Consider the following 20,252-nt stretch of genomic DNA (forward strand, 5'->3'; position numbering starts at 1 on the left):
AAAATCAATTGATGATATGAATAAATATGTGGGGCCAGCCATACAATTTAAGCATCGATTATTTAGTCAAAAGATCAGCAATTAGAAAGAAGACAGAGAGCATATTATGGGGAAAAAGTTAACAGGTCCCTCCACCCACTAACAAATTAAACTTGCTTGTTTGGCTCATAATAAGATAATAGAAGTTAAATAGGAGCAAAAAAGAAAGAAAAAAAAGATGAGATTTTGAATCAACTTTTTGACTAGTAAAGATTGAGTAGTTCACCAAATTCTTGGCTGAGCGGTCGTTTTCATTCAATTTGCGTACATCAATTCACTTTTTCGTTTCTCAAAGCCATCCCTAATTTTCAATAATTTTTTTGGTAAAAATCAAATCACCAAACGCTGCAATGCATATCATAAGTTAAAACAAAGAGGGACTATACTATATCATCAGTTAAAACTTTTTTTTTTTTTTTGGTTAAGAACTTTCAAATTTTCAAAGTCTTTCATCATTGACCCTTAAATTGGTTAAATAGTTTATTATTATCAAAAAAAGAAAGAAAGAAAGAAAGAAGAACCAATAAATCTATTTGAATTGCATCAAACTCAAAAGTTGAGTAAAATAAAATGATGTGTTAGTGTAGTAGCTTCTTCTGTAATTTGAATTTAGTGTTGATCAAAATTTTACCGAATTATTTTGTGTTTGGTAACTTAAAGAAGAGGCAAATGGTTATGAGTTGTAACGATTTATAATAGAATTTGTCCACTTTGAATGAATCTTCCTTTTTCTACATTAATATTTATTCTTGAATTGTCATTTTCTTAATTATGTCTCATCATGCTGAGTGCTAGAAGTATCTTTCAAAAGCATTATTACATAATACATTCCTACTATATCATTATATCATCCCCAAAAAATTATGACTTTATTACGATCGTTTTACGTATGTTACGTCGTAAGTTTTTAAGATAGTGTTTACTTTCTGGAGTGGGAGTGTGGAGTGTGGATTCCTCTCACTCCAGTGTTTACTTACCTTAAAAAAGAGGGGAGTGGGAGTGGGAATCCGTGGGTCCCACCCAATTTTGGAGTGGGGAGTGGGATTCTCACTCCCATGGGGGGAGGTGGGAGTGGGAATCCACTCCCCCCTCTTCCCATTTTATCCTTATAAAAATAAATAAATATTTAATATTTAATAAAATAAATAATATCATATTTATTAAAAATAATAATTATATCATATTTATTTTATTAAATTTAATAAAATAAAAATAAATAAATATTATATTTAAATTAATAATATTAAACATTAATTTTAATAAATATTAATTATTTAATTATTTAATAATAATAAATATTTTATTCTAAAAAAATATTAATTTTGTACTATATTATCAATAATAATATTTCATTTGTGTTGCTATTATTAATAATTTTTATTCACATAATTTAAATTAAAATTAATAAAAAATTATGATTTACATAATTAAGAATATTAGTAATTATTATTAATTTATAAATATAATAAAATATTTATTTTATTTTCCAAATATATTTTTTATTAATTTTTTAATTACAAATTATAATTCTGTGCATAAGGATAAAATTGTAATTTAAAACAATTTACTCTCAATCCAAGACAAAGTAAACAAATAATTAGAATTCTGATTGACAATCCATACATTCATTTAGTCTAAGTAAACACCCTACTCCCACTCCCACTCCACACTCCTAATCCAAAGATTCCCACTCCTCAGGATTCCCACTCCTCAGGATTCCCACTCCAATCCAAAAAATAAACGCAGCATAAGTGTTTTAATGCATTGAAGCCCAATGATTTGTTCTATTTTACACTTTTTATTTAAGATGGTATATATATAATAAATAAAAATTGAAATTCATAATAAAAAATTTACCAATTTGTTCCTCTTAGATGTAGATATTTAATCATTTAAAAAAAATTAAACTCTCAGCTCAAGAATATAGGGAAGATATTTCGACTACTATATTAAAGACTGGTTTACTAAATAGTAAATACACGTTGATTTAATTTTTATAGAATCTCAAAACTACAAGATTTTTTTTCTGTAACATAAATTGCACAAACCTAAATAGAGGAAACTAAAGTTAATATTCCTCGCTTCTTTTGATATAAAATGGATCAAGTCTTATCAATTGGCACCTAAGAAAACAAATTTAAAAAAAAAAAAAGGACAGGCAATGGATTTGATTTATCGTTTTAATTTCATATAGCTGGACTTTCTTTACGGAAAAAATAGAGCCAATGGGTTTTCTCAAATGGAATTACAAAATTATATTTGATTTTTTTACCTTAGTTATAAATCAATGCTTGGATACGAGACTAGCTCAAGTTAACTAAGAGTATCTCTAAAAGGCTCTATTAATTTTACTTTTTAAATATTTATTTATTTACTTATGTAGTAAAAATGAGAGTGAAAAAATATTATTCTCCAAAGGGTTCTTCAAATATAAATAAGTTCATATTATTTAATCAAATAAATATTTTTTTCAAAGGAAAAATGAATGGTAAATTAAAATATTTTTCTCTCTTTCTAATAAAAAGTAATAAAATATAAATTGAATAGTGAAAAAGTAACTCTACAAAATTGAAAAGAGAGAATTATTTCTTATCTGAAAAATCTTAATTAAAATATATTTTAGAATCTTAAATGTTGACGTGACTTTTCAAATAAGTAATAAAATTTTATTTGAAAAGTTTTTTAAAAATACTCTAACCCATTGCATTGAATTGTTGAGTTGTCAATTACGCAAAATTTTTTCATATCCAACAACAAAAGTAGGTGAAAATTTTGTGACTCATAATTAACTCCCCCTCCATAATATATTACGCAAAGGATTATCATCTACGCACTCTGCCATTTTAGGACAATATTATCACAAATGACAGGCAATGACAACTGTTTAACGCGACTTTAATGATAAATGATTAAATGTCCAACAATAAAGAGTTAATAACGTTTGGTCCTCTCATTTATTATGTTTTTGTAAATTAATCCACAAACCCTCTATCAGTATCAAACAAGTCCTTCACTCTTTTTTTCCCTAATAATTTTCTTTTAAATGGCGGATTAGAATTCTCATATGATTTGATCTCTTTCTGAGTAAAAATACATGTAGGTGATTAATAGTTAACAAATAAAAAAATAAAAAAGTTAAATTATATCCGTACACTATCGCTTAAAAACAAATGATACAATATTTTTAAAAGTTTATGAGAGCTCAGATAAAAAGAGAATCTTTATCCGTGAAAACTCACAGATAAATTCACATGACTTTCAAATATTGAAATTGGAATTAATTGAGAAAAATGTAAATTACCAAGAATTCATTATGTTACTTATTTGGATATTTACCATACAAACACACCCATGAAACAATATTTAATGCCATTTATGTGACGGTTACACTCACAGAGATTACATAAGAATACACAGAGACATGGACACGCTGCAAACACAGAGTAAAAAAAACAAATAGTATAAAGTTTTGGATTTCAAGCAAAGTACAGACGCAATAGAATCTCTGCAACTCTGTAACAGAAATCATGCGAGTTTTAAACAAAAGCATGCAAAAAAAGCAGCTGAAGTTTTTAGTTGCTTTCAAAGTTTAGAAGGGTCATTTACAACACTGCGAAATGCCAATTCTTCAATTGTGAAGCTTTAAATGATTTTGTAGCTGTTCCGCCTTTCATGCTTTTGCATTCTTGCTCTCTTTTCCTTAGAAAGACAGTTTAGCAAGTAAACCAATTTGCCAGTGTTCCTACATTTGTTAATCACAACAAGGTAACACTAAGGTGTTACACATATATTTGTCTCTTGAGATCAATTTGTCTTTTGTATTTTATTTTATTTTTTATTTTGCTCTTGGTGTTTCCGTGTTGCAGATCTTTGAATTTGTGTGAGCAAAATGATAAGTGAGAAACAAGCAGATGAAGAAATGGTGTCAAGCTTGAATGAGAGTGAGAGTCAAGAGAAAGAGGAACAAATTAAGCAAGATGACTCAAAGTTTGGCCTCAAAAGCCTTCTTTGGCATGGTGGGTCTGTTTATGATGCCTGGTTTAGCTGTGCTTCTAATCAGGTACAATTCTACTTGATGTTCAAAAAAAGAAAAAGAGGGAAAAAAAAAAAAGAACCCATCTCATGTTTGTATTTTGAATTACAGGTTGCACAAGTTTTGTTGACACTTCCATACTCATTCTCTCAACTGGGAATGCTATCAGGCATCATATTGCAAATTTTCTATGGGATTATGGGAAGCTGGACTGCATATCTTATTAGTGTTTTGTATGTGGAGTATAGAAGCAGAAAAGAGAAAGAGAATGTCAGTTTCAAGAACCATGTCATACAGGTTAGCTTTTCAAGAACAAACCCCCAAAATAAAAATTAAGATAAAAAATCATTTTTTTTTCCTTTTTATTGTTTCATATAATCCCAAAACGCTTCTACATATAATTCAAATTCACTTGTTTTTGTTTTTGCAGTGGTTTGAAGTGCTAGATGGACTGCTGGGTCCTTACTGGAAAGCTGTTGGATTGGCCTTCAACTGCACTTTCCTCCTCTTTGGTTCTGTTATCCAGCTTATTGCTTGTGCAAGGTCTTATAATTTTTTTTCCCTCCCAATTTTGATCTTATTTATTTATTTTCAATTATTGGGTTTTGTTCATTTGATCAATAATTTCTGTTTCTCTTGTTGTGATTTGCAGTAATATATACTATATAAATGACAATTTAGACAAGAGAACATGGACATATATTTTTGGAGCTTGTTGTGCCACCACTGTTTTCATACCCTCATTTCACAATTACCGACTTTGGTCTTTCCTTGGCCTTGGTATGACCACTTATACTGCTTGGTATTTGACCATTGCAGCTTTTGTTCATGGCCAGGTAATATTATTCGACGGTTCTGATGCTTCCTGGGTGCCTTCTTTGCTTATCAGCCGTTAGATTTGAGCTTTATCTATTTACAGGTTGATGGTGTGACTCACTCAGGCCCAAGCACGTTGGTTTTGTACTTCACCGGTGCCACCAATATACTCTATACTTTTGGCGGACATGCAGTGACTGTGTAAGTGAACATTTAAAAAAATAAATAAATTCTATTGCAAATGCCTTGAGAGTTAATTATGGTTTGCCAAATCTTGTCACTGCAGATATTAGTCTATGTTATGCTTAATTTTGTGTTTGGTGCTGACAAAAAAAGTCATGCGGGGTAGGTATATATGTTATAACTTTAGGTAGATGGTCCTCATCTGCTCTTTTAAATCTAGATGGTCCTCATTTGCTCTGCTACTTTAATTGAAGATTTTTATCCCCTCTTTCAGAGGATCTTGATTATGTTTCCTTGCTAAAGACTAGCATATCTATGTGATGTGTCCCACGCATTCATTTCAGCCTGACTTTGGTTTGACTAATTATTGATAAAGTTTTTAATTTATGGATGTTAAATTACAGAGAAATTATGCATGCTATGTGGAAGCCACAGAAATTCAAGTCCATATATCTTCTTGCCACCCTGTATGTGTTCACTCTAACCATTCCTTCTGCTGCCGCTGTTTACTGGGCTTTTGGTGATCAACTCCTCACACATTCAAATGCCTTCTCACTGCTTCCACGCAGTCGATGGCGTGATGTTGCAGTAATCCTAATGCTTATTCACCAGGTTTGTACAATGTTGTGATGACAACCATTTTTTTTTTATTACATGTAGCAATGATTTGGCATGACCAATATTTTTCCTTTTATTTTGCAGTTCATAACATTTGGCTTTGCATGCACTCCACTATATTTTGTGTGGGAGAAAGTGGTGGGAATGCATGATACAAAGAGCATATGTTTGAGGGCACTTGCCCGGTTGCCTGTGGTGATACCAATATGGTTCTTGGCAATTATATTTCCTTTCTTTGGTCCCATCAACTCAGCTGTGGGGGCTCTCTTGGTCAGCTTCACCGTCTACATCATCCCTGCTTTAGCCCATATGCTCACTTATAGATCAGCCTCTGCTCGACAGGTGAATGGTCCAATCTTTCAACTTCTAATCTTCAATTTATATCTACGAGCTACCCACTGCCTTATATCTCGTGCCACAGCAAATTTTCTCATCTTTGATTGGGATTGCAATTGTACAAAAAATATATGTTTGATAAGTCCAATTGTTTTATTGATATGTTTCCGGCCTCATAATGTAGGTCAGAGGTGACTGAAACCCCGGATGTTATTGTAGTTCTAGGCCCACTCGTGGATTTAATGCTTGAAAAGATGCAAAATTATAATCTTGAAATGATGTTGGCGGTCCTTTCTCATCAATTGGTTATGTGTTATTTTCACACTTATGTCCCTGCATTACTTCGTATCTTAGATTAGCTGGAAGACTTGAACAACATTTGATGCATCTTTAGAGAACGACATCTCTTACAAGTCTCTGAACATAGCTTTTCCTTCCATAATTCTTGTGATTACAGAATTCAGCGGAGAAGCTTCCGTTCTTCCTCCCAAGTTGGACGGCAATGTACGTGGTGAACACATTCATACTGGTATGGGTACTAGTGGTTGGGTTTGGACTAGGAGGCTGGGCTAGTATGACCAACTTCATCAAGCAAGTCGACACATTTGGACTCTTTGCCAAGTGCTATCAGTGCCCACCGCCAACCTCAGCTACTGCTCACTGATTATGGGCCCACCCCACATTACCACCAAAGCATTTCTAACGTCTTCTGGTTTCTTGTATTTTCCCCTTTTGTTATTTGTTCAACATTTCTATGTCAATATTAGATGCTTGTGCATGTTATATTTTCTTATTAAGTTTAGCCTACAATTTCCCAATATAATTATAAAGAATAATTCTATAGGAGATTTTGGATTTGGTGTTGTATCATTCACACAGTACATAAAATTGGGCAGCTTATGATGTTGAGTCCACATGAGTCCAAAACACAGTTCTATTTTTTTGCCTTTCTCCTGTCACGTGAATCATGATCCGATACTCTTATGTCTTGTTGCTTAATTCCATTCTATGAAGTCTGACGAGTTAAAATGTGTTTCTGAATAAACATCCACATGCCAAAAGAACTTTCTAAATAAGCACTTCGCCATGCCATGCAGGATAAAGATGATAAAAACAGCTCTTTATAAAAAAGCGTTTTCAAGGAAACGCGCTTTGTTAGTATAAAGGAAAAGCTTTAATGAGCAATCACAAGTTTTCATTTCTTTACTTCTTTTGCTTGTGAAGCTTATTGGTTTGTTTCTTCAAAACGCATAAAAATTAGAGGAAAAATAAAAAAAGTGTAAAAAAGATCGGAGGAAAAAGCAGCTTTCAATTTTCAATTTACCATTGGAGGCATTAAGGTGTATATCATCATAGCGTTATCATATAATCTTCTTTCACTTTATTCACTAGGCTTTATAAAATGTATATTGAGATGGGCGTGATTCATAGCAGTGAATGTCAACCAATCAATTCCCTTTTCTTTTCCTTTGGGTAAAAAAGATGATAAAAGTTTTTTGATCTTATATAAGATCTAGAATATGCAATCTAACCTCTCAACTAAGGGTATATTTACAATGCAATGCTGTCTAGTACAACACACTCCACACTCTGTTGAAAATCTTGAATTTTTCGTTCCTCTAGTCTAATTATGCACACTTGGATAGTCATTAACTTATACAGACATCCATGCTTTAAACACTACTGATTTAAGTAATATAGCATATTTTTGCAGTAAAAATAGAGTTAACAAAACATAAAACCAACAGCATACTCCTCCAAGCTGTACTGGGTACCTACGAAATTATATGCACTTAGATTATGCTTAATGCAACACTGGCGTATATATGCTTCATTTAGATTGGTTCAATGGCTAGTTTAGCAAAGGCAGCGTCAAAATTTGGTAGTTAATTCTCCAACTTTGTTGCTTCAATCAGCTTACTCTCCATGCAATCCTCTTCTTTCTTCGCCAGTGCTTGCATATTCTCAATCAAGCTCAGAAGTCTACTCTTCTCCATTCTATGATTCTCAGCTTTGGTCTTCAACCCTTTTATCTGAAATTGAAACAACTTGAGCTCCGTCATAATATCACCTAAATCCACCAGCCTTCTCCTTAATGCAATCACATTGTACCCCAAATTTTGCAACTCTTCTATTGTTTTCCAAAGCCTTTTCGCTCTAACCCAGAAGTCCATTGCTTGTAGAGAGTGAATTTCTCTCACTGTTTCTTCAAAAATTCGATCCCATGCTGATATCAAGTTATTTCTTGTTAGCTCAGAGTAGTTTCGAAGCTGGTAAAAATGTGGGCTCTGCGGTATTCCGTTCAAGATTCGCGTGACCATTGTCAACGGCAACGGTGAATTGGACAATGGTTTTTTCTCTGCAACAATTCAATGATCAAAATATTAAGCATAATTCAACAAAAGAAACACACTTCAGGCAGAAAATTAACCTCACCGCCATCTGATTTTGCCTTAAACGACACAATGCCACTAGGAGCTTGCTCTGCAGATAACGTGCCAATGGCATCACTCGTATGCAAAGGGGAACTTGTACGACATTTATTACGCCTTTTACCAATCCTTTCCTTTTTCCTGAAGCCAAGAGCACTACTGCTGTTGACGGCTGAAAGCAAAGTTTCCATTAATTAGAAAAAAAAAAACACACTAATGCATGCGGATGATCACACTTGGAACGTACTAGCATCGATCATTGGACAATGTACCAGTAAACATTGGTAGATATGCAGGTTTAAAAGGTTTCTGAGAGATACACAGTAAAATGTACAACAGGTAGTTGACGCAGAGGAATCGAAGAGGCTTAAATTTGAGTCTGCTTCTGTCATGTTTTAAGAGAATCAAAACTTAGTTAAAAAACAGTAAAGTGTTGAGAGTAGAGAGAGTAAAAAAATTTACCAGAAGAGCCAAAGACGAAGGATCCTGCTGAAAATGCAAGAATTAATCAGAACATGCATACGATATAATTTTTCTCGAATCTAAATGTCTGTATTATTTCTAACTTCAATGCTACAATGCTACAATGTTGAAGATGAATCATGTACAGAGATACATATACTTTGGAATTGAAGCATCATCAATGGAGATACCTACCAGATGTTGAAGAAGCAAAATTTGCTGTATTAGATTCAAAAGAGAATGATTTTGAAAATGAAGCCATGGCTGCTAGTTTAGTTTTCTTTTCCAGTTTCTTAATGAATTGGTAAAGATAATTAGTAATGCGTCTTATATTAATTCTTGGGTTGGGTTGATTGCATTGGTGTTGATGTGGCCGGTTAAAAGCTTGGCTTGACTTTTGACTCAACCATGGAATGTAAAGAGACTTTTCTTTTGAAAGGTAATGTAAACGGTCAGTTTCTCTATTTGCTTGCACTCTGCTATTTATTTTACATTCCTTCCATCCGAAGTTTTGAATTTTGAAAGAACTGCCGATAAAAAAGAGGAGTCGTCTTTATAGAGACGACGTGTCGGGCAAGGATGAAGGTGTTATAAGACAGATACGTCGTTTCTTCGAATTTATCGGACGAACCAGTTCTGCCTCTACAAGTACAAGCGCAAGCTCAGGAAAAGAAGGTGAAAAAGTGATAATAAAAGAATTGGTACCAACTAGTTTTGCTAATGTATCTTTGCAAATTAAAGCAATGATTTCTTGGAGTAAAGATGAGGAAGTAATGGCGTTTTTGCTTCAAAATGTTTAAAATAATAATAAAAATGATTAATTTCATGCAGTCAATAAAATTCTGTTAACTTTTGCTGTTAATTTTAACTGATGGAGGGTAAAATTGAAAAAAATAATTTTTTTTTCATAAGGCCAAAGAGATAAAATATATTAGATTTATATAAAATTTTACAATTCATAAGAGATGTGCTTCTTAAACTTTGATTACCCAAATCAGTTTGATTCAAAAAGAATTAAAAAAAATATTTGATTTACCCAAAAAATACCTTGTTAATTAAACTTTGATTTAATTTTTTATTTAAAAAATTAAAGATTAAAAATAACTGAGTAGGGGCAAAAATATGATTTTGTAGGGATAAAACTATAATTTTGTAATAAATTATATGGACGGCAACATTATTTTATAATTAATTGTAGGGGCAAAAATATCATTTATAACTAATTTACTATTCTCATTAAAGTTAACAGCAGACGTTAATAAAATGTCACCTGCTTAGATTTTTTTTATAAATATCACCGTTTTAAAATTTATTAAAAATGTGTCACCCAAAATAATTAGGGGTTCGGCTGTGTGGCCACTCTTGCACTTTACCACCACCTTTGTCTTTTGTGAATTGGTTACTATAAAAATTTATTGAGCCCCTTGCACTCTATTTTATTTAGAATTTAATATAAGTATTAAAAGGAAAAATTAACCCTCATATTTGTTAAAATTAATAAAATTCTAAACATCTCTTATTTATTTATTTTTTCTCGTTTCTTCTTCACCTCTCTTCACTTTCTCTCTGTGATGAGCTTAATGGTGGCTTCAATTGTTGCTAAATGTTGCTGACTGACGGTCAATTTAAGGATAGTCGCTTGTAGGTTTGGTTGTTTGTGTGATGGTTCTTGTGGTGGAAATTATATGCATCAAAACAAAATCCTCAATTTGATATGAGAAGTTGAAGCGAGAGCAAGAGAAAGCAAAATGACGATGGCAAGGGTGAACTCAAGCCTCGCTTATCCAGAGTAATTCTACGTTGTGACTTTATATGTTGGCTTCAATGGATCTCCAGTTTCCTCTGCCTATAGTGATGTGGCTGACGTGATATTGTTTTGAGCGAGGAGAGAAAAGGCTGATGTAGGTCGAGGTTGTCGGTCGTGGTGCAGCTATGCCATCTTGTCGACGTGGAGCGGCATGGTGGCACCTAGTGGCTGGTAGCTTCCCAATGTGGGTATTTGGGTTGAGAGGAGACTAGAGAGATGAAGCCACGAGGGTTTGTTTTGAATTTAATTGTGAATTGATTTCGATCAAATGTGGCATTTGTGAGTATTTAGGATTTTTTTATTTAATGTTAGTTTTTTTTAAATTATAAGTTATAAATCGATTGATTTTGTAATTAACCCGAATCGAACACTCGTCCATGGTTCATATCCCTTAAAATTTTAACAATGATGAGTCAACTTTTTTTAAGTGATGGAAGATGAGCAATCGTAATTCCTTAAGAGAAGAAATAATTTTTTAGCATTCATTTAAGGGCATTTTTGTCTTTTTATTGATATTTATGTGTTAAGAAGATTAATGTGGCATGGTTGTAAATAAAAACTCTTTTAATATTACAAAAAATAGTAAATAAAAAAAAGTTTAAGGTGATAAATTGAATTTTGACAATGAAGGTAAGTATAAAGTGTCATAATACGTTTTAATAAATTATATATAAAACAGAGTACAAGGGGCTCAACAAAACATTTATATTAGTCACAAAAGACAGTGGCCGTGGTAAGCTAGCTACAACAATGGCAGCATAGCAGAACCCAGATAATTAAACCCCCAAAAAAAAGAAATCAGATTTAAATGATAAAAAATAGTAAGAAGTCCCAAAAATCACACTCCCTCCTCCGTTCCGTTGAGTTCTCAAGCTCTCTCAACGTTTTCTTCCTGCACCCTCTCTCTACTACATTCCCTCTGAGCTTTCACACGGAAGCCTGCAAAGAATCGGCGACCTGCGGTTCACGCTGGTGACGTCACACAGGTAAATTTCTGCTCTCTTTATTCTTTTGTTTGGTTTGAGATGTTTATGGAAGAGACGTACCAAAATTACTAATGTTCTCTATTTCTATTTTCCAAATTTCTTAATAGATTGAAATATAATATATAAAATCAATAATTTGATAGAAAAGTTTATGATATACTCTTTAAGTTACTTAGTTAAAGATAGTAACTTTACTCTCACTGGGTAAGTCCACCGTGAGGCCGCCGGAAAGTCGCCGTGAAACTGCAACGATAAAGTAAGCTCAAATGCATTTCGACATGTCCGCTGAAGTTTTTGTATTTTTTGTTTTAGATATCAATTGAAGTTTGTAAGTTTTCAGCTTTGGGCAAAAATTGTATTATTTAGATAATTTTTCCCTTCAATTTTCATTGGGTTATAGGTTCACAAAGGGGGTGATTCACTCACAAATGGCGCCGAGAAGAAGACCAAGAAAGGTAATCATAAACAGCACTTTTTTTTTGGTTTCTCACTGTCTTTAGTTTTCATTTATCGATTGCTAAAACGGGTCTCTTTTTCTTATTTTCATTTTGGGTTGGTTTTGCTGAAGAAAAATACCCGAATGCAAGCAGCACTTGAAGCAATGCAGGTATACGGGTTCTCAGAGGATTTGATTCTGAAGAAGTTAAAGGAACTCTTGAATGTATGTGTTCTTGTTTTTGTGTTTTTAGTTTTAAGCAAAAACATGTTTGGGTGTTAGTGTTTTTGACAAGGAAAAGTTTGGTTTTTTGGTCTTAGGTTTATGGAGAAGACAATTGGTTTTTTATTGAAGAGAATTCATACAAAGTCCTCCTTGATAACATTCTTGAGGAAGAGGAGCAACAAAAGGTAACTTTTTTATTTTTTACGTACTAATCTCACCTTCAACGAATCATGAGTTTTAGGGTTCCGTTCTATTTTTTCATCTTTAATTTTCTTAGAATGTAAATTAAAGGTTGATAGATGGAGTAGAAAAGAGATTGATAATAGCAAGTCATCTCACGAATCATATTGCAATTTTGGGATGGTTGCAAATGACACACTTAAGATCAATTTGCAGTTATGGCCTTTATGTTCATTAATGGTCTCAAACATGTTGACTGTGGGTTTTTATTTTTTTAGGTTGAGTCAATTTGAAAATGTTGGGTATTTATAAGGGGCTAAACTTTGCCATCCCATCTACTCCAATTTTGGTTGTTTATTTTATTGGTTTGATTCTGCTCTGTTCAGTTTTTATTTCTATCTGTTGTGATTGAATATGATATTTTGCTGCTATTTAAATGATATACTTTCTTCAAAGGATTCACATTTAGTTCCAACTTAGCTTCTCCTGCAATTGTTTGAGCCCCCAAATTTCTTCTAATTCATATTTACTTTCCATCTCTATATTAAGGATGTTAATATGAATTGATTTTGTTGTCTGCATTTTCTTTTATTCCTCTGTTGAAGGATGATACACTTGCTGGGCCCTCAACTGCCGCTCTTCCACCCCCCCACTCAGACGCGGAGGCTTTAGAAATCACTTTGCCAGCTAGTGAGGCCCTGGAGTCTGCACCACAGACATATGGGACTTCGGGTACTGCATTAGTGAGTTATGATTCAGGTAAATGACTTCACATTTCTCACTCTCAAAGCTTGACACTGCATACTTTAAGAGGTAATATATTGTGCCCTCCTCTGGAATTTTTTTGTTGCCTGTGCTCAGAACATAGGTTTTTCAGTCAATTCAATCACTTGGATCATTCTTTTTTCTTCCTTTTCCTTTATACCAGCCAAGAACTATGAATTGCTTTCAGGTTCACATTAGTATGGATTTTGACTAAACTGAACTTTGTACAAATTGCCTTGTATATTTATGCTGCAAATACAGTACATCAGCTGCGCTCTTTTTGATAGATTGCGATGATCGTCTGCCAATGCTCGCAGATGGAACTGGCCAGAAAGACCTAAACTTGGAGCAGAACTCAGGAGAACAGCAACATCTTAACATCCTTAAAACTTCTGATAAGGATTCTGGTAGTGTTGATCCTTTTGGAGATACTAACCTCTCGCCTCCACATGCCATTCACTCTGAACAACCGAAGCACACTGTTCGTATTAGGAAACGTAGACCTTACAATGGATGGATCAGTAATGACGACGAGGTCAATGAGGAGTGCTTTATCAAGCTTGAGCCATCACCATTACCAGTAGAGTTGGCAAAGCTGCTTTTTGGCACAAATATTCGCAGTAGTCGCAAGAAAAGGTGGGATTTGAGGCCTGAGGATCTAGTGTAGGCAAGGGTCTCTCACTTTTCTCGTCTCTCTTGTAACTATTCCTAAGAACGGAACTTCAAACTTTACTTGAATAGCGATTTTAGGTAAAAAGAAAAAAGCTTGCCAATTATGAAAATGTTTGTATAGCCTAATGGTTTATTCAAATACTAGATACCATCTGGTTTTGAATTCAGTCTTATGTTTTTATCTGTTCTATTTTCTCTTTGGCAAGAAAACTCTCGCATTCACATATTGCTAGTTTGGGCCTCAGATTCCCTCTGGTTCTGTTCAAGGGTTTTTGCTTGCCCTCATTAAATAAAAACTAGTTTGATGTTTAAAAAAAAAATTGTTTTGAAATTAAAAATTTTGAAAGTTACTTATCAGTGCTCTCAGCGAGTATGTTATTAAGAAAACAAAATGTTTTATGTTCTACTTTGATACAACCACTGCACAGCCAGTTGCTCAAGCTAGGCCTAAGAGACAACCCAAAATTCCCTTCAAGTTTCAAGATTTTGTGCAGGAATGATGGTGCAACCGATTACAACACTTAGATACTCTTAAGATATTGTGCTGAATTTGTTATTTATTTATTATTGCAATTCTGTTTTGCTATGCTGTCAAGTTTGTTAGAGAGAATATTTTTAGCTGTCAAGTTTGTTAGAGAGAATATTTTTAGCCGTTTCTAGAATTTGTCTGTAGCTCTCTTGAAGGAGTATTTAAAGAAATAAATAAACAAGAAAAGGGCAGCTCCCTTAAATCCAAAATACAACTCCTCTGTTCCTCTATTTTCTCTAGTCTCTACTCTTTACTCTTTCTAATTCTGGAGGACTCCACCCTCTAAAGCGGAAACTTAAATTCCAAAACTTGCTGCTGCTATCATTCTTATCCATCATTTGGTGCTTTCGTTGAGAGATGACAAACGAGGATATGCAAACACGATATCGAGCCCTTGAAGAACAGGTCACACAACTCAAAAAATCGACCCAAAAATCCATTGAAGACCTACGCCAAATCATAATACAACAGCAGCAAATTAACCAAAGTTCACAACAAAATCTGCAAGGTGCACAACAAGCCCTACAAAACTCTATAGCAGAGCTTGCTGCCAGAGTTACCATGATGGCACCCTCTCAGATTGGGTCCTCCACAAACCCACCAGCCTCTGCACCATCTACACCATAAAATACACAACCTATACAAGTTCAACTACAACCCACACAAAGCACAAGATCCATACGATGTGATCGATCAACATTTGATGGATCTAACCCCTTAGATTGGATATTTCAAGCTGAAAAATACTTTTCTTTCTATGAAACCCCAGAGGAGTAGCGGATTGATATCGCCAGTTTCTATATGACTGGCCAAACACTCTCTTGGTTCCAATGGATGCACAAGAATCAACAATTATCTTCCTAGGCAGCTCTCACCCGAGCTATTGAAAGCAGGTTTGGCCCTTCCTCTTATATTAATCATCGAGCTACTTTATTTAAACTTACCCAAACAAGTTCTGTAGAGGCTTACCAATCAACCTTTGAAAACATCTGTAACAGAGTCACCAACCTTCACCCAGATGCCATTTTAGATTGCTTCATCTCAGGTTTAAAACCAACTATTCAAAATGAGTTAGCTATTCACAAACCTTCTAACCTTCGTGATGCAATTGCTTTAGCCAAATTGATTGAAGATAAATTGCAATCTTATAACCAAAAATCCATTTCATGGAAACCAACCAATACACCAATACCCACAACTACCCGCAACGAAACAAATATACGACTAAATCCCCTTTTACCCCTTCCACCACCAAATCCATCAAACCCACCAAAGATTGCCCTTCCTATATGTCGTCTCACGGCTGTCGAAATGCAAACACGCCGTGCTCAAGGCTTATGCTTCAATTGTGATGAACAATTCAAGCCCAGTCATCGTTGTCGCACTCACCCTTTTCTGTTATTGTTGACAGAGGAACCATCAGAAATTTTACAAGAAGAAGAAATATTGGTGGAGGATACGGTGCCTAAGCAGTGAATCCAGGCCCCAAAATTTCTTTTCATGCTTTGATTGGAACAACTGGTCCTCAAACCTTCAGACTGAGTGCTAAAATTAATAATAAACCTTTATCAGTATTAATTGACACTGGGAGTACGCATAATTATCTCCACCCACGATTGGCTCACTTCCTTCATTTGGCTATTGAGAAGACAATGAGTTTTTTGGTAGCTGTTGGCAATGGGGAACGGATTCGCAGCGAAGGTCACTGTTCGAAAGTTAAATTCGAGATGCAGGGTGTTGGATTTGAAGCTGACTTTCATATACTAGATTTTTCTAGAGCTGATGCTGTTTTGGGGGTACAATGGCTGGAGAAGTTGGGGAAAATTATCACTGATCACAAAGCCTTAACTATGGAATTTACATATAAAGGGTAGCCTATTAAACTTGAAGGAGCTCAAAATATTCGGCCTAACCCTACTCTTATATCCTTTCACCAACTCAAAAGACTACAACAAACTACCTCAATAGCTCAGTACTTTCGTTTAGAACCCCAACTAGTCAATTCATCTTTAATTCAAAATATTCATCAGTCCATAGATTCCAACATTCACTAAGATTTCCTAACACTACTAAACCAATATTCAGCTGTATTTAGCATCCCAAAAGGCCTTCCACTAAATAGACCCCTTAACCACAAAATCACTCTTCTTTCATAATATAGTCTTGTGAAAGTTAAACCATACCGCTACCCTCGTTATCAAAAAAATGAAATCAAGAGACAAGTTCAAGAAATGCTTCAAGATCAAATTATACAACCTTCCACCAGCCCATTCTCCTCACCCGTCCTCTTGGTTCACAAAAAAGATGGGACATGGCAATTTTGTGTTGATTATAGAGCTCTAAATGCCATCGTTATCAAGGATCGATTTCTGATACCTGCAGTGGATGAATTACTAGATGAATTACATGGGGCCATCATCTTTTCAAAAATCAATTTGCGGAGTGGGTATTTTTAAATTCGGATCCACCCATTCGACATTTCGAAAACCGCATTTCAAACACATGAAGGTCATTACGAGTTTCTTGTAATGCCCTTTGGGCTGTCCAATGCCCCCTTTACATTTCAAGCCACAATGGACTATATTTTCAAACCTTATTTTTGTAAGTTCATTCTAGTTTTTTTTACGACATTCTTGTTTACAGCCGATCCCATGAAGAACACCTTTATCATCTCAAAATTATTTTACAGCTGCTCCACCAAAACTAATTGTATGCTAAGTTGTCCAAGTGCAGTTTCGGTCAAGCTAAATTAGAGTATCTCAGCCATTTAGTTTCAGCCCAAGGAGTGAGTGTTGATCCCACCAAAGTTCAAGCTGTCTTAAATTGGCCCAAACAAAAAACAATTGCTGTTGTGAGAGGTTTCCTTGGACTCACAGGGTATTACTGACGTTTTGTAAAGGGGTATGCCCAAATTACAAGCCCATTAACTGATTTGCTTAAGAAGGGCGGATTTGACTGGGGCGAAGCTGTTGACTTAGCTTTTGAGCGTCTCAAACGCGCTCTGACTGAAGTTCTTGTCTTAGCTTTACCAGATTTTTCTAAAGCCTTTACAATGGAAACAGATGCCTCTGGTCTTGCTGTGGGTGCGATTCTCTCCCAAAATCGACATCCAATTGCTTATTTCAGTAAAAAGTTGCCACCAAGATTTCAATCTGCACCTGCGTATGGTCGTGAGATATATGCAATCACGGCAACAGTTTGACGATGGCGACCATATCTTTTGGGTCGACCCTTCACCATATTCACTGATCATAAAAACCTCAAGCATCTCCTTACACAAACTATACAGACACCAGAGTAGTAGACTTGGTTGACAAAGCTGTTAGGGTTTGAATTTACAATTGAACATAAGGCCGGGGTTGAAAACAGTGGACCCGATTCTCTTTCATGATGGACAAGCGAAGCACAAAGTAATTTGATGTCAATTTCAGTTACTACTAGCACTTTCTTAATTGGAATTCGAGATGCCCTTGCTTTGGATTACACGGCCCAACAAATTCTTTAATCGATTGAGAAAGGTGCTTGCACAAATAATAATTTTTTTATTCAACAAGGCTTACTCTGCCATCAGGGTAGAATTTTTGTTCCCAACAATATGGAGCTCAGAAAACGCCTTCTGAATCTATTCCATGGCTCGGTGATTAGCGGGCATTCTGGGGAACAAAAGACTTATGCTCGATTATCAGCCAATTTTTATTGGCCGCAAATGCGTCGTGATGTACGGCAACATGTCTGAGAATGTTTAATTTGTTAGCAACCTAAACCAGAAATTTTTTTTCCAAAGGGCTTTTTACAACCACTGCCCATACCATCAAGAGTCTGGGAAGACATTTCCATGGATTTCATTACTTCTTTACCACAATCAAATGGTAAGACAATTATTTGGGTCATTGTTGATAGATTGTCCAAGTATGGTCATTTCTGTGCCTTGCCTGAGGGAGTTACTGCACCAAAATTGGCTGAATATTTTGTTCGCGAGTATGTTCGACTTCATGGATTTCCTAGATCAATTGTTACTAATCGTGGCCCTCTGTTTATTAGTGAATTTTGGCGAGAACTATTTAAATTGCAGGGAACAGAGTTACGGTCTAGCACTGCTTATCACCCGCAAACTGACCGACAAACAGAAGTGGTCAATCATTGTCTCGAGACATACTTGCGAGCATTTACTGGAGACTACCCAAATAGATCGTCTGCTGCTTTACCATGGGCAGAATATTGGTACAATACCAGTACACACAGTTCTACAGGGTTTTCACCATTCCAAGTTGTTTATGGCAGGCCCCCATCACTACCTCTTGTAGGATACTCCAGTGAAGACACCCCTATTGATTCTTTAAACTCTGCATTGTTGGATAGAGAAGCTTTATTGGCTACTGTCAAGCTGAATCTTCAGAGAGCACAATAAAGAATGCACACCCAAGCAAATCGTCATCATCGCAATAAGGAGTTTGAGGTTGGTAACGGGGTTTATGTTAAGCTTCAACCTTATTGACAGTCTTCTCTTACTCACCGTCTAAGTAACAAGCTTGCAAAAAAGTATTATGGTCCTTACCAAATAGTTGCACGGGTTGGAAAGGTTGCATATCGCTTATTGTTACCACCCGAATCTCGTATCCATCATGTGTTTCACATTTCAATCCTCAAGCTATGTCCAAATCCTGCTGAAGCTATTCCCATTTACCTACCACCAACTGTAGAATCTTATTCCATACCTCTATGCATTTTGGACCAGCGAACTATCAAGACAAATAAGCAAAAGGTCAAGCAAGTCTTAGTGCAGTGGTCTAACACCACACTAGATGAAGCTACATGGGAGAATTGAGAACATTTCCACGCCACTTTTCCTTAATTTAGCCTTGAGGACAAGACTCATTTCCATGGGGATGGTAATGATACAACCACTGCACAGCCGGTTGCTCAAGCTAGGCCTAAGAGACAGCCCAAAATTCCCTTCAAGCTTCAAGATTTTGTGCGGGAATGATGGTGCAACCGATTACAGCACTTAGATACTCTTAAGATATTGTGTTGAATTTGTTATTTACTTATTATTGCAATTCTATTTTGCTGTGTTGTCAAGTTTGTTAGAGAGAATATTTTTAGCTGTTTCTATAATTTGTCTGTAGCTCTCTTGAAGGAGTATTTAAAGAAATGAATGAACAAGAAAAGAGCAACTCCCTTAAATCCAAAATACAATTCCTCTGTTCCTCTATTTTCTCTAGTCTCTACTCTTTACTTTTTCTAATTCTGGAGGACTCCACCCTCTAAAGTGGAAACTTAAATTCCAGAACTTGCTGTTGCTATCATTCTTATCCATCATACTTCGGTGGAAAATAAATGTTCTTAACAAACCTTAATGGCCGGCCCATTAGCAAACGAGATCCATGTCTTCATTCCATGGTGGCGAATATCAATAAGGTACATAGTGCGAAATATCATAAATGTCTAGGACGGCAAGCACAAACCTTTCAAGTAGAGCTGGCAAAATTTGACACGACCCGATTACCCGACACGAACACAACACCAATAAATGAGTATGAGTCGTCGAATTTAACACGATTATTAAATGGGTCGGGTCCAGGTCAACACGATTTTTTTCCGTGTCGGGTTAGGGTTAAAATTCTTGACCCATTTACCCGATCAATGACCCGATTATATTTTCTATTTTAAAATAATTTACAGATTCTTGTCATCAAAACTTAAATATTAGGATGATTTTTTTTATTCTTTAAA

General features: G+C 35.0%; 3 protein-coding genes across 6 annotated transcripts; 2 read left to right on the top strand and 1 right to left on the bottom strand.

Annotated features, from left to right (window-relative positions):
- Window positions 1-3,442: 3,442 nt before the first annotated feature.
- On the top strand, window positions 3,443-6,818 carry LOC18045480 (auxin transporter-like protein 2). 2 transcript variants are annotated; one of them, XM_006435638.2, is made up of 9 exons: window positions 3,443-3,804; window positions 3,906-4,099; window positions 4,184-4,369; window positions 4,503-4,615; window positions 4,725-4,908; window positions 4,992-5,089; window positions 5,476-5,683; window positions 5,774-6,031; window positions 6,483-6,818. In XM_006435638.2, exons 2-9 carry the CDS (start codon window positions 3,929-3,931, stop codon window positions 6,687-6,689), a joined length of 1,425 nt encoding a protein of 474 aa, XP_006435701.1. In that variant the 5' UTR covers window positions 3,443-3,804; window positions 3,906-3,928; the 3' UTR covers window positions 6,690-6,818. The 2 variants fall into 2 exon arrangements, with proteins under 2 accessions (XP_006435701.1, XP_024041513.1); XM_024185745.1 differs by lacking the exon at window positions 6,483-6,818 and adding an exon at window positions 6,210-6,464.
- Window positions 6,819-7,911: 1,093 nt separating this feature from the next.
- On the bottom strand, window positions 7,912-8,754 carry LOC18043411. Its single transcript, XM_024185541.1, has 3 exons — window positions 8,730-8,754; window positions 8,462-8,629; window positions 7,912-8,384 (listed from the first exon to the last, which is right to left on the bottom strand). The coding sequence occupies exons 1-3, from the start codon at window positions 8,737-8,739 to the stop codon at window positions 7,912-7,914; spliced, it is 651 nt and encodes a 216-aa protein (XP_024041309.1). The 5' UTR covers window positions 8,740-8,754.
- A 2,662-nt stretch (window positions 8,755-11,416) lies between these two features.
- On the top strand, window positions 11,417-14,258 carry LOC18043412. 3 transcript variants are annotated; one of them, XM_006435640.2, is made up of 6 exons: window positions 11,417-11,712; window positions 12,113-12,167; window positions 12,281-12,373; window positions 12,469-12,558; window positions 13,159-13,312; window positions 13,606-14,258. In XM_006435640.2, the coding sequence occupies exons 2-6, from the start codon at window positions 12,141-12,143 to the stop codon at window positions 13,983-13,985; spliced, it is 744 nt and encodes a 247-aa protein (XP_006435703.1). In that variant the 5' UTR covers window positions 11,417-11,712; window positions 12,113-12,140; the 3' UTR covers window positions 13,986-14,258. The 3 variants fall into 3 exon arrangements, with proteins under 3 accessions (XP_006435703.1, XP_024041515.1, XP_024041514.1); XM_024185747.1 differs by having other exon boundaries at window positions 11,444-11,712; window positions 13,636-14,258; XM_024185746.1 differs by lacking the exon at window positions 11,417-11,712 and adding an exon at window positions 11,841-11,968.
- Window positions 14,259-20,252: the final 5,994 nt, after the last annotated feature.

Source organism: Citrus clementina, unplaced genomic scaffold (genome assembly GCF_000493195.1).
Source record: "Citrus clementina cultivar Clemenules unplaced genomic scaffold, Citrus_clementina_v1.0 scaffold_4, whole genome shotgun sequence".
Classification (NCBI taxonomy): domain Eukaryota; kingdom Viridiplantae; phylum Streptophyta; class Magnoliopsida; order Sapindales; family Rutaceae; genus Citrus; species Citrus x clementina.